This window comes from Ranitomeya imitator, chromosome 2 (genome assembly GCF_032444005.1).
Source record: "Ranitomeya imitator isolate aRanImi1 chromosome 2, aRanImi1.pri, whole genome shotgun sequence".
NCBI lineage: Eukaryota > Metazoa > Chordata > Amphibia > Anura > Dendrobatidae > Ranitomeya > Ranitomeya imitator.
In genome coordinates, this window is record NC_091283.1 from 493208672 (window position 1) to 493221980 (window position 13309).

Genomic DNA, 13309 nt, shown 5'->3' on the forward strand with positions numbered 1-13309 from the left:
CGCAGGGCTGCGCTTAGTAACCCGATGTTTACCCTGGTTACCAGCATAAAAGTTAAAAAAAACAAACACTACATACTTACATTCCGCTGTCTGTCCCCCACTGTGCTTCTGCTCTGCTGTGCTCACAGTCAGTGCAGGAAAGCACAGCGCCGGGAACAGACAGCGGAAGGTAAGTATGTAGTGTTTTTTTTTTTTTACTTTTACGCTGGTAACCAGGGTAAACATCGGGTTACTAAGCGCGGCCCTGCGCTTAGTAACCCGATGTTTACCCTGGTTACCGGCATCGTTGGTCGCTGGAGAGCTGTCTGTGTGACAGCTCTCCAGCGACCAAACAGCGACGCTGCAGCGATCGACATCGTTGTCGGTATCGCTGCAGCGTCGCTGAGTGTGAAGGTACCTTAAGTCCCGCAACTATACAAAAAATATACAATTAACAGTCCAGCTAAAAACCTAATTCAGATTATACACCATAACAATACTTGTGTCATCAAGGGGGAACGTGGGCAGTATGTCCATCTCCTTACACTGACACCAGGCAGGATCAATATGGTGACCATATTTTGTCAGTATGAAAGAGCTCCAACATTATGGTACTAACAAAAAAAACGAGTTTTAATGGGCTACAATCTATTTGCAGTTTTGTGCAACACACATTTGTCTAGCTGTCTTAGAGGCCCCCCATCATATTGGTTTACATAGGGTCACTGTAGAAAGTATTGTTCAGGGTGGCACCATGTACCTGCAGTAGGTGGAAGCCCACTAATCATTTGTAACATCGGCGGATATCTTTAATCCAGTTTGCTCATTATATGGCTTTCTTGAATACTTACACATTTGAGCTCCAGGCTTGTGAAAATGTGAGGCAACAAGAACAGGCGGACAGGCACAGTGAGGATGAGGACGAAGGGAAGTGCCAGGGAGGCAGGAGTGAACATCACAGCAAACAAAGCAATCAGGCAGATCGACTGCACTAGGGTGAATACATGCATACGCCAAGTCTTAACCTGCAAAGAAAAATAAAACATATAATTTTCAATGTCTATACAATGGCATGTACCTGATTTACACCCGCGGTCCATTAATTATAAGGGAACTGTGTAATGCTTTATTTTCCCTGGGATGGCGCTGCAGGGGAACTGAATATGAGGGCAGCACAGTGGCTCAGTGGTTAGCACTGCAGCACTGGGGTCCTGGGTTCTGAGTGACAGATGTTACACCTTGACAAGGTCAAAGCAGGATAAAGGCTTGCTTGCAATATAGAGTCTTGCTGCAGACACCTCCTAGAACATTCCAGAAACATAATTTCATAAGGAATTATGGAGATATTATACATCCTAGCCATACATCGTGTATATTTCTGAGATGCCCAGAACATGGCGAATGCCCGCCTGGGTCGCGGACCATTCTAGCACCCAGGGGTATGGAGATACACAGACCAGCTAGTAGAAGCCAGATAGCAAAGGTGTTTTTGGTCTTAACTGAAAGCAGGGGCCCGGCCGCATCCAATGGTGCCAAAACTACCTCCCTAGGACCATCTATTAAGGAATTATGACCCATCTTAGGATTTGGAGTTTTTATCTGAAGAGGCAAGGGGAGGGGATTTAGGTTCAGCCCAGAGGGCTGGAAGGGGGCCATGTCGGGTAACGTGTTTTGAAGGACCTAGGAGCCAGCTGGCAGCCTATGCCCTGCTGCCCAGTGCACACATGATCGAACATCACCGGGTAATTGACATGATCCGTCTGCTTATAGCTTTGTCGTTCCACTCTTGTTTTTGCATTTCTGACCATTGTATATGTATAACCATTGTGTGTATCGTGCATTTTCTAGTGTGCACATAAGGCGATTAAATATATAATTTGACCTTAGGCTACTTTTTTATCTCAATCCACAAATCACACGTCCATTTCTCGGCTTAACTTTCCATGCTATCGGGGCTGGTGTCTGGCCCGATATAACTGCATTAAAGGACTGGGCTTATATCTAATGAAGAACTTGTGGCAGTCCTACTGGGTTGGCAGCGCTCTGCTTCACTGATGCTAGTGAAAGGGGCCTCTCAGCCTGTCAGGGTTGTGAGTGTGGTGCCACATCAGTGACTGTGTGGGCCATATTATCTCACTCCCTGTGCCTCCCTGGGTCCGAATGGACAGGAGGCGTCTGTGTAAAGCTGTACCAAGCTGACCATCTGTGTCTCAATGGGGTTCAGAACATCACGTTGAAGAGGAGACCGCAATATGTGATCCATCTGACGAAATAGCAATGTCGGAAGGGGTGGTGATGGCCGGGTTCATCACATGTGGTGGCAGCGGTGGGATTCTGTGTGATCTCTCCGGTGTCATCCTTCAGGATAGCTAACTAGGTGTGGTCCTCAAATCTATTGGGACTTTTGATGAGGATCAGATGCATTAGATAAAAGACTAGCTTTACATTCAGGGCGATATCTCAGGAACAAGGAGGAGCGAGAATAAAAAATATCATGTTCAGAAGAAGAAGCAGCAGCATTTACACCATGGGAAAAAAACAAACATATTTATTGCAATTGACCATTCCTCTTTAATTTTACTTGCTTCTTTTCCCATGTCATTGCTACTTCCTCCATCTGCTTCCATGACCTTTTTTTTTTTTTTTACTAAGACCTGCCATAGCCAAAAGCATCACAGGAAGCACCTATACCTCAATGTAAAATCTGTAAGAGGGACCTCCAATTTAGCACAAGTCTCTTCCAATTAATCACAAGGACGTCCACTATTCAAATCTCGAAGATTACGTTTTTCTCCTGGTACTACTCACCCGTGTTACATAGGGTTCCTTAGGATGATATTTTGGTGGCTTCAGGGTGAGTAGGATCCGGTCAAAAAGCTGTATTCCATTCAGTGAGGTGACCCCCATGTACAGGAAAATGCCAAATAAAACAGCCAGCGGGATGAGGGACAGAACTGGCTCCATCAATATGGAGACACCTGGAAAGAGACATACGTATAGATGAAAATTCTCTCATCACCTCACCAGATATCACATTCATACATGGGATTACGATGGTCTCTTAAACCATCTCCCATTCTAGTATAGAAATATACATGAAACTAAAGAGACTTGAGATCTCATCTTCTGATGCGCCTTATTTTTAGTGCTCCAGGCCCATCATACATATCAAGGCCAAAATAAAGGGGTTTTATAAGATTCCAAAAAACATGGCCATTCTACTAGAAGCAGCACCACACCTGTCTACAGGTTTTGTCCAATACTGCAGCTCAGCTCCAGTAAAGTGTATGTGACCAAGCTGTAATACCACATATTACCTATGAAAAGGTGTGGCATTCATTTTGGAAAATAACATGTTTTTATTAATCCGATTATAACTGATTTAAGCTTGAGCAATAGGGTGACTGGCCCCTGGTGGCCCGCAATGAACAGGTTTTCATTATGCAATCTGAACCCAGTCCTTACAATGTGCTGTGATTGGATTGTGCTATTGGATAGAACTTTCTTATATACAGTGGGTACTGAAAGTATTCAGACCCCTTTAAATTTTTCACTCTTTGTTTCATTGCAGCCATTTGGTAAATTCAAAAACGTTCATTTTTTTCACTCTGCACCCCATCTTGACTGTAAGAAAAACAGAAATGTAATAAGTTTTGCAAATAATCTGTATAAAAAAAAGAAAAACTAAAATATCACATGGTCATAAGTATTCTGACCCTTTGCTCAGCATTGAGTAGAAGCACCCTTTTGAGCTAGTACAGCCATGAGTCTTCTTGGGAATGATGCAACAAGTTTTTCTCACCTGGATTTGGGGATCCTCTGCCATTCTTCTTTGCCGATCCTCTCCAGTTCTGTCAGGTTGGATGGTGAACGTTGGTGGACAGCCATTTTCAGGTCTCTCCAGAGATGTTCAATTGGGTTTAGGTCAGGGCTCTGGCTGGGCCAGTCAAGAATTTTCACCGAGTTGTTCTGAAGCCACTCCTTTGTTATTTTAGCTGTGTGCTTAGGGTCATTGCCTTGTTGGAAGGTGCACCTTTGGCCAAGCCTGAGGTCCAGAGCACTCTGGAAGAGGTTTTGATCTAGGATATCTCTGTGCTTGGCCACATTCATGTTTCTGTCAATGACAACCAGTCATCTTGTCCCTGCAGCTGAAAAACACCCCCATAATATGATGCTGCCACCACCATGTTTCACTGTTGGGATTGTATTGGGCAGGTGATGAGCAGTGCCTGGTTTTCTCCACAAATACCGCTTAGAATTATCATCAAAAGGTCTATCTTTGTCTCATAAGACCAGAGAATCTTATTTCTCATAGTCTGGGAGTCCTTCATGTGTTTTTTAGCAAACTCTATGAGGGCTTTCATATGTATTGCACTGAGGAGACACTTCCGTCAGGCCACTCTGCCATAAAGGCCTGACTGGTGGAGGGCTGCAGTGACAGTTTACTTTGTGCAACTTTGGGGTTCTTCTTTACCTCTCTCACCAAGGCTCTTCTCCCATGATTGCCCAGTTTGGCTGGATGGCCAGGTCTAGGAAGACTTCTGGTGGTCCTAAACTTCTTCCATTTAAGGATTATGGAGGCCACTGTGCTCTTAGGAACCTTGAGTACTGCAGAAATTCTGTTGTAACCTTGGCCAGATCTGCACCTTGCCACAATTTTGTCTCTGAGCTCCTTGGCCAGTTCCTTTGACCTCATGATTCTCATTTGGTCTGACATGCACTGTGAGCTGTGAGGTCTTATATAGATAGGTGTGTGCCTTTCCAAATCAAGTCCTAAAAGTTTAATTAAACACAGCTGGACTCCAATGAAAGAGTAGAACCATCTCAAGGAGGATCACAAGGAAATGGACAGCATGTGACTTAAATATGAATGTCTGATCAAAGGGTCTGAATACTTATAACCATGTGATATTTCAGTTTTTCTTTTTTAATTAAATTCACAAAAATTTCTACATTTCTGTTTTTTTCAGTCAAGATGGGGTGCAGAGTTAATTAATTAATGAGAAAAAAATGAACTTTTTTTGAATTTACCAAATGGCTGCAATGAAGCAAAGAGTGACAAATTTAGGGGTATGAATAATTTCTGTACCCACTGTACAGCAGGTTCCCAATTTCTATAGAATTCTCCTTTTCAAAAATATAGGGGAATGAGCCCACAAACCTTGACCAGCCCCCAATACGTGTACACATATAGCGATGGAGCATATAATGGAATATTACAGTCCTATACGGGCTTGGGGTGTTGAAAATATCAAATTACTTCAGATTTTTTTTTCTGCAGTGTCAGTGCCATCTTTCATAGATAATTACCGTACTTGTTACACTGCATGACCTCAAACCTCTCCTCCATTTCCTGTACAGTATGTGTGTCCTCTATGTATCTCATACTCCTTGCGTCCTTCCTTTCAATGCCTGACCCATTTTTCCACATCCTCCCCCATCCCTGGCGCTGCACATTCGCTATAGCTGAATACCCCCAGGGTCAATGTCAGCTCATCTTGTTTGTTGTCAGTAGCAATGGAATATGAGGACTGGACGTCACACTTTGTAGCTACAAGCAGGATGTGATTTATGGCATTATGAGGATGGGACTGCGGACATGTAATTAAAAGGTTAACACAGGTTTTCTTTATACGTGCAGCATTACATATATTTCTATGCCACAACTGAAGCATTCACCTGACTATATATCTAATGAGCTCTTCATTCAGTACCTGCCGCGTCCATCATAACAATCAGTTCCACTATATGTAGCTAGTGACTCAAGACCATGATGATCTGATGTGTGGGTGCAGGAAGATGGTGGTCACCATTACTGGGGTTGTCCAACCTAGACTCCTGGAAATAAAGTTCTAGCTAGGTCCTTCCTAATCAGGGAAAACATTTAACTGACTATCCTACTGCTGTATCCAGATACCCTGAGCAAGACAGAATGGTTACCTAACCCACCGTGGTGTTCAGTAGCCCCTCGTTACCAAGCTCTCAAGGGCGAGGACACATATGGCAAGTTCATAAGGTTTTCTGACTCCCAATGCTGAAAAACTCTATAGAATCACATGACCGTATTTTCTCCCAGCAGAGAAAATCTTATCACACACAGATCAGAGTTTGATCAGAGTGTGACCCGGTTCTCTCAGATGATGAGAAGATGCGAAAACAAAGTCTCCATCTTCTCCATTCTGTCAGTCTGAGAAAATCATACCGCACTCAGATCTGTGGTCCTATTTTTTTGGTGGACCCACTGACTTGCATGGCCCAGTGCGATACGATTTACGGATGCTAATCATGCATACTTTTTCTTGAACAGACTCAGTCCGAGAAGAAAAAAAAGAATCGGACATGTGCGCGGCACCATAAACTAACATTGGTCCAAGTGCAATCTGACGTTTTATTGGATGGCACTCGAACCGAAAATATGGCCGTCTGACATATTAGTCACGTGACTGCCGAGAGACAAAGTGATGACATTGTTGGAATGACACCGATATGGCTCCCTCCCCCTTCATGAGAGGCATTCCCTCCGCCCCCACCCCCACCCAATGGGTTGGTTCATAGTTTAGAGGCATTTTGGAATTTATAATGTTATTTTATTTCTGTATTTTCTTTTCTATTCATGGAGAACCCCTTTAATATCACATGGGATATCTACCATGCAGCGGTCTCAGCCCTGGTGCCTGATGGGGCCCAATAGTGTCATAAACCAATGGTATAGTAAATGGCGCATGTAAGGTGGGGGCCCATTACAGATTCTCCATTGGGACCTTTGCGATGTACTAGATATTCTGATTCTTATTTCCTAAGTTTCAGTACCATTTCAGCACTGAGTAAAATAACTAAATATATGGGGAAGATGCCCATAGCAACCAATAGCCCATAGCAATGCAATAGCAACCAATAGCAGCACAGCTTTCATTTTTAAAAGCACCATGAGAAATGCAAGGTGCACTGTGATTGGTTGCTATTGACAATAAAAATAGTTTTTCGTTTTGACAGTTTCCTAAATCTCCCCCATTGAGGCATAAAGACATCATTCAGTCTTATACGTACCCACGAGAACAGCCACCAAGAGACCACTGACTCGTTGCTCAATAACGCGCTCTATTTGAGGTTTTCCTCCCTTGGACATGACAGTGAGAGCATTGGCATGGCTGACTGTACGGACTGTGGTTGCACTGAGCCAGGGCATTCCAAAGAGGGCACATATGCCCCCCATGCCCACAATCAACAGAAGGTCCAAGTGAAATCCAGAACCTTTCACAGCTTTTCTTTCTGGTTTGCTGACGATGAGCCTGAAGGACAGAGTAAAGTCAGCATCTGAACACAGGGAATATATATATGATAACATTTCATCCATGGGCAGAAATAATGATAACATTTCATCCATGGGTAGAGTTATTTCTTAGACCATAAACAGCGCCACTTTGGCAATGGGCTGTGTCTGGTAGTGCAGCTCAGCTCCCTTCAAGTAAATAGGGCTGAACTGCAATACCAGACAAGATTGGTGTCATTTCTGTTGGGAAAAAATGCAAATTTTTATTTATAAATTGTGCATAAAAGATTGTCATAGCCATTTATGTAGAAATATAAGTAAAATGAAATGACAATATCACAACTAATTATAGAGAATCCTTACGTAGTAATCTGGGATTCCATAAAGATCAGGATGAAGACCAATATTGCTGGGACCCCACACGCAAACATCATCCAGACAGGGAAAGGCTTAACTTCTGGGTTTAGCCCCATGGGTGAAATGAACCAACTCCGGTTTGCGGGAAGGGAGACGCTAATACCTTTGGGGAGTGCGAGTTTCTGGAAATGGATGAGGCATATGTAATTAGTGTATATGAAAATGACAGATATAATCTGGTATATTAGTAGGAATATACTGACCTTTGTGTACGTATCCTCAATAAAAAAGTCGGCCGAAACCATAATAAGGATTGCAATGGGAACGCCAAAATCTCCAATTATACGACGGAGCTGGAAAACAATTATTGAGGGTTAAGGGTGGAATTCCCACAACATCTATCTTGGTCTTGCCATCATAGCACGTTAGTATATGAAAAAAAAACAACTATCTGTCCCAATCAGTATCCATTGATGTTTCATTTTTCTATAATTTTTTATTACATTGTTAAGGTGCATTATTTTATTACTTGATGTTGTCTAGCCTGACACTAGTGTTATCTTAAATGAGGGGTTTATGACACGTATAGAAGAGGGAATTCTACAGTCATAGTGAAGCTTACAGAGACGGAACCAGTAACTCCACTTCAAAAATTTGAAAACCAAGACCGAAAATCTGTTGAAGACTTAAAGGGAACCTGTAACGTCGAATAACGCTATTAACCTATAGATATGGAGTTAATTTGCAGGTTAATAGCATTAGCAAAGTGCCCTACAGCCGTACTGAAAGTGTAGCTCTCGGGAGAAATTGAACGGTATTCCTCCCAGCAGCTGCCGGCTTTCAGTCATACAGGTGTGCCAGCACAGCTACAGTCACCATTCACAGCACTGTGAGAAGCGGCTGTAAGCACTCCGTGGGACTGTGACTGACAGCTTACTCTGCACATACACGCTGTAGAGCTGGCTGTAAGTCAAATGCTGTGAGATTCTTATAGCCAGTGCTCACAGTGCTGTGAATGATGACTGCAGCTGTGTTGGCATGCCTGTATGACTGAAAGCCAGCAGCTCATGGGAGGAATAACATCCATTTTCTCCAGGGTACCGCACTTTCGATGTGCTGGCCAGGTGCTTTCCCAACTCTAGTAACCTGAAGATTAGCCCTGAGGTTAATAGCGTTATCCGACCCAAAAGCTTCCCTTTTAGGGTTGAGCGAAACGGGTCGTTCATTTTCAAAAGTCGCCGACTTTTGGCAAAGTCGGGTTTCATGAAACCCGATCCGACCCCTGTGCGGGGTCGGCCATGCGGTACGCGACTTTCGCGCCAAAGTCGCGTTTCAATGACGCGAAAAGCGCCATTTCTCAGCCAATGAAGGTAAACGCAGAGTGTGGGCAGCGTGATGACATAGGTCCTGGTCCCCACCATCTTAGAGAAGGGCATTGCAGTGATTGGCTTGCTGTCTGCGGCGTCACAGGGGCTATAAAGGGGCGTTCCCGCCGACCGCCATGTTACTGCTGCTGATCTGAGCTTAGGGAGAGGTTGCTGCCGCTTCGTCAGAAGCAGGGATAGCGTTAGGCAGGGTCCATTAACCACCAAACCGCTAGTGCTGTAGCGATTTCCACTGCCCAACACCACCTTCGGTGTGCAGGGACAGTGGAAGCTACATTTTTTTTTTCCCTCAGCGCTGTAGCTCATTGGGCTGCCCTAGAAGGCTCCCTGATAGCTGCATTGCTGTGTGTACACCGCTGTGCAAACCAACTGCTTTTTTCAAAGCACAAATCCTCTTGTTCCTTCCTTTCTGCACAGCTATCTTTTTTGTTTGTCCACACTTTTTATTTAATTTGTGCATCAGTCCACTCCTTATTGCTGCCTGCCATACCTGGCTGAGATTACTGCAGGGAGATAGTAATTGTTGGACACTCCCTGTTTTTTTTTTTGTTTGTTTTTTTTTTGTGGGAGATTAAGATTGACATTTCTGCTAGAGTGCCATCCCTGTCTGTGCCATCTCTCACTCAGTGGGCCATAGAAAGCCTATTTATTTTTTTGCTTGATTTGGGTTATAAAATCTACCTGAAAAAATCACTACATCAATCAGTGGGAGAAAAATATTGGCCTCAGGGCTTGTGTGCCACTCTTGACTACTGTGTGTGCCACCTCTCAGTCAGTGGGCCATAGAAAGCCTATTTATTTTTTTTGCTTGATTTGAGTTCTAAAATCTACCTGAAAAAATCACTACATCAATCAGTGGGAGAAAAATATTGGCCTCAGGGCTTGTGTGCCACTCCTGACTCCTGTGTGCATCATCACTCACTCAGTGGGCCATAGAAAGCCTATTTTTTTTTTGTTGCTTTATTTGGGTTCTAAATTCTACCTGAAAAAATCAATAAATCAATCAGTGGGAGATTAATATTGGCCTTTGGGCTTGTGTGCCAGTCCTAAGCGTGCCATCTCTCTCTCTCAGATAGTGGGCCATAGAAAGCCTATTTATTATTTTTTTTATTGGGTTTATAAATTTTCCCTGGAAAAAAAAAAAAAAGTGGGAGATTAATATTGGCCTCTGGGCTTGTGTGCCAGTCCTGAGCGTGCCATCTCTCTCACAAATAGTGGGCCATAGAAAGCCTATTTATTTTTTTTTTTTTTTGTTTTATAAATTCTCCCTGAAAAAAAAAAGGGAGATTAATATTGGCCTTTGGGCTTGTGTGCCAGTCCTAAGCGTGCCATCTCTCTCTCTCAGATAGTGGGCCATAGAAAGCCTATTTATTATTTTTTTTATTGGGTTAATAAATTTTCCCTGGAAAAAAAAAAAAAAGTGGGAGATTAATATTGGCCTCTGGGCTTGTGTGCCAGTCCTGAGCGTGCCATCTCTCTCACAAATAGTGGGCCATAGAAAGCCTATTTATTTATTTTTTTTGGTTTTATAAATTCTCCCTGAAAAAAAAAAGGGAGATTAATATTGGCCTTTGGGCTTGTGTGCCAGTCCTAAGCGTGCCATCTCTCTCTCTCAGATAGTGGGCCATAGAAAGCCTATTTATTATTTTTTTTATTGGGTTTATAAATTTTCCCTGGAAAAAAAAAAAAAGTGGGAGATTAATATTGGCCTCTGGGCTTGTGTGCCAGTCCTGAGCGTGCCATCTCTCTCACAAATAGTGGGCCATAGAAAGCCTATTTATTTATTTTTTTTGGTTTTATAAATTCTCCCTGAAAAAAAAAAGGGAGATTAATATTGGCATTTGGGCTTGTGTGCCAGTCCAAAGCGTGCCATCTTCTCTCTCAGATAGTGGGCCATAGAAAGCCTATTTATTATTTTTTTTATTGGGTTTATAAATTTTCCCTGGAAAAAAAAAAAAAAGTGGGAGATTAATATTGGCCTCTGGGCTTGTGTGCCAGTCCTGAGCGTGCCATCTCTCTCACAAATAGTGGGCCATAGAAAGCCTATTTATTTTTATTTTTTTTTGTTTTATAAATTCTCCCTGAAAAAAAAAAGGGAGATTAATATTGGCCTTTGGGCTTGTGTGCCAGTCCTAAGCGTGCCATCTCTCTCTCTCAGATAGTGGGCCATAGAAAGCCTATTTATTATTTTTTTTATTGGGTTTATAAATTTTCCCTGGAAAAAAAAAAAAAGTGGGAGATTAATATTGGCCTCTGGGCTTGTGTGCCAGTCCTGAGCGTGCCATCTCTCTCACAAATAGTGGGCCATAGAAAGCCTATTTATTTATTTTTTTTTTGTTTTATAAATTCTCCCTGAAAAAAAAAAGGGAGATTAATATTGGCCTTTGGGCTTGTGTGCCAGTCCTAAGCGTGCCATCTCTCTCTCTCAGATAGTGGGCCATAGAAAGCCTATTTATTATTTTTTTTATTGGGTTTATAAATTTTCCCTGAAAAAAAAAAAAAGTGGGAGATTAATATTGGCCTCTGGGCTTGTGTGCCAGTCCTGAGCGTGCCATCTCTCTCACAAATAGTGGGCCATAGAAAGCCTATTTATTTTTTTGGTTGATTTGGGTTCTAAATTCTACCTGAAAAAATCAATAAATCAATCAGTGGGAGATAAATATTGGCCTCTGGGCTTGTGTGCCAGTCCTGACTCCTGTGTGCGTCATCTCTCACTCAGTGGGCCATAGAAAGCCTATTTTTTGTTTTATTTGTTTTATAAATTCTCCCTGAAAAAATCATTTTATTTTATTAGGTTTCTAAATTCTTCCTGAAAAAATCATTTTTTTTTATTATTATTTTTTTTCTAAAGTCTCCCTGGAAAAAAAAAAAAAAATCAAATCAGTGGGAGATTAATATTGCCCTTTCTGCTTGTGTGCCAGTCTTGACTCCTGGGTGTGCCATCTCTCTCTCTCTCTCCAATTGTGGGCCATAGAAAGCCTATTATTTTTTTAGCTTGATTTGGGTTCCAAAATCTACCTGAAAAAATCACTACATCAATCAGTGGGAGATAAATATTGGCCTCTGGGCTTGTGTGCCACTCCTGACTCCTGTGTGCGTCATCTCTCACTCAGTGGGCCATAGAAAGCCTTTTTTTGTTTTATTTCTTTTCTAAATTCTCCCTGAAAAAATCATTTTATTTTATTTGGTTTCTAAATTCTTCCTGAAAAAATCATTTTATTCTATTATTTTTTTTTCCTAAAGTCTCCCTGAAAAAAAAAAAAAAATCAAATCAGTGGGAGATTAATATTTACATTTGTGCTTCAGTGACAGTCCTGCGTGTGTGGCATCTCTCTCATTTGTTGCCACCAACAACAGAGTGTGTAACATTGTGCCTGATTTTCGTTGTGGTCTCACTCACCTGTAAAGGGGTAGCTAAATCATACTGAAGTTATAGCTCACCGTGTAAGTTGTGTGACAGCAACAAATACCGTTAGTTTGGTTACGTTTTTAAAACAATGAGGAAGTCTGGTGGAAGAGGTCGTGGCCGGGGGCGTTCATTGTCAGCTGGTAATGAGGGTAGTGGTAGTGGTGGAGCATCAGCTGGTCGTGGGAAAAAAAATATTGCACCTAAGTCTGGAGCTGTGGAGCCAGGTTCGTCGTCTGGCTACACAAGGCCTCGAACGCTCCCTTTTCTGGGAGTAGGAAAACCGCTTTTAAAGCCGGAGCAGCAAGAGCAAGTTTTGGCTTATCTTGCTGACTCAGCCTCTAGCTCTTTTGCCTCCTCTCGTGAAACTGGTAAATGTCAAAGCAACGCGTCGTTAGTGGATGTTCACGGTCAGGGACAAGTCGCTTCCTTGTCCTCTTCAGCAAAAACAACAACAGAGAAGAATGCAGCAGGCGACACAACGGGTTACTCCATGGAGCTCTTTACACATACCGTCCCTGGCTTAGAAAGTGAAGCAGTTAACAGTCCATGCCCATTACAAGTTGAATCTGACATGGAGTGCACTGATGCACAGCCACAGCCAGACTACTATGCTGGTCCTTTGACTCAGACCACAACATTGCCCTCGCAGGGTAATGATCAAGAATCAGACCCTGATGAGACTATGTTGCCCCATCACGAACGCTATACCACCGACCGACACGGTGACACAGACGAAGTTGCACACGAGCTACAAGAAGAGGTAATAGATGACCCAGTTCTTGACCCCGATTGGCAGCCATTGGGGGAACAGGGTGCAGGCGGCAGCAGTTCTGAAGCGGAGGAGGAGGGGCCGCAGCAGGCATCAACATCGCAACAGGTTCCATCTGCCGGGCCCGTATCTTGCCCAAA

The 13309-nt window shown here is 42.9% G+C and overlaps 1 protein-coding gene across 4 annotated transcripts in view; it reads right to left on the reverse strand.

Annotated features, from left to right (window-relative positions):
• The window catches only part of SLC4A1 (solute carrier family 4 member 1 (Diego blood group)), a 76243-nt gene that overhangs the window by 7141 nt on the left and 55793 nt on the right, over positions 1 to 13309 (reverse strand). For all 4 annotated transcript variants that reach the window (XM_069751489.1, XM_069751491.1, XM_069751492.1 and 1 more), the window contains 5 exons: positions 7870 to 7959; positions 7613 to 7788; positions 7027 to 7268; positions 2788 to 2957; positions 831 to 1004 (listed from right to left, as the gene is read on the reverse strand). In XM_069751489.1, coding sequence (XP_069607590.1) covers positions 831 to 1004; positions 2788 to 2957; positions 7027 to 7268; positions 7613 to 7788; positions 7870 to 7959 — 852 coding nt within the window. The remainder of the gene's footprint in view (positions 1 to 830; positions 1005 to 2787; positions 2958 to 7026; positions 7269 to 7612; positions 7789 to 7869; positions 7960 to 13309) is intronic.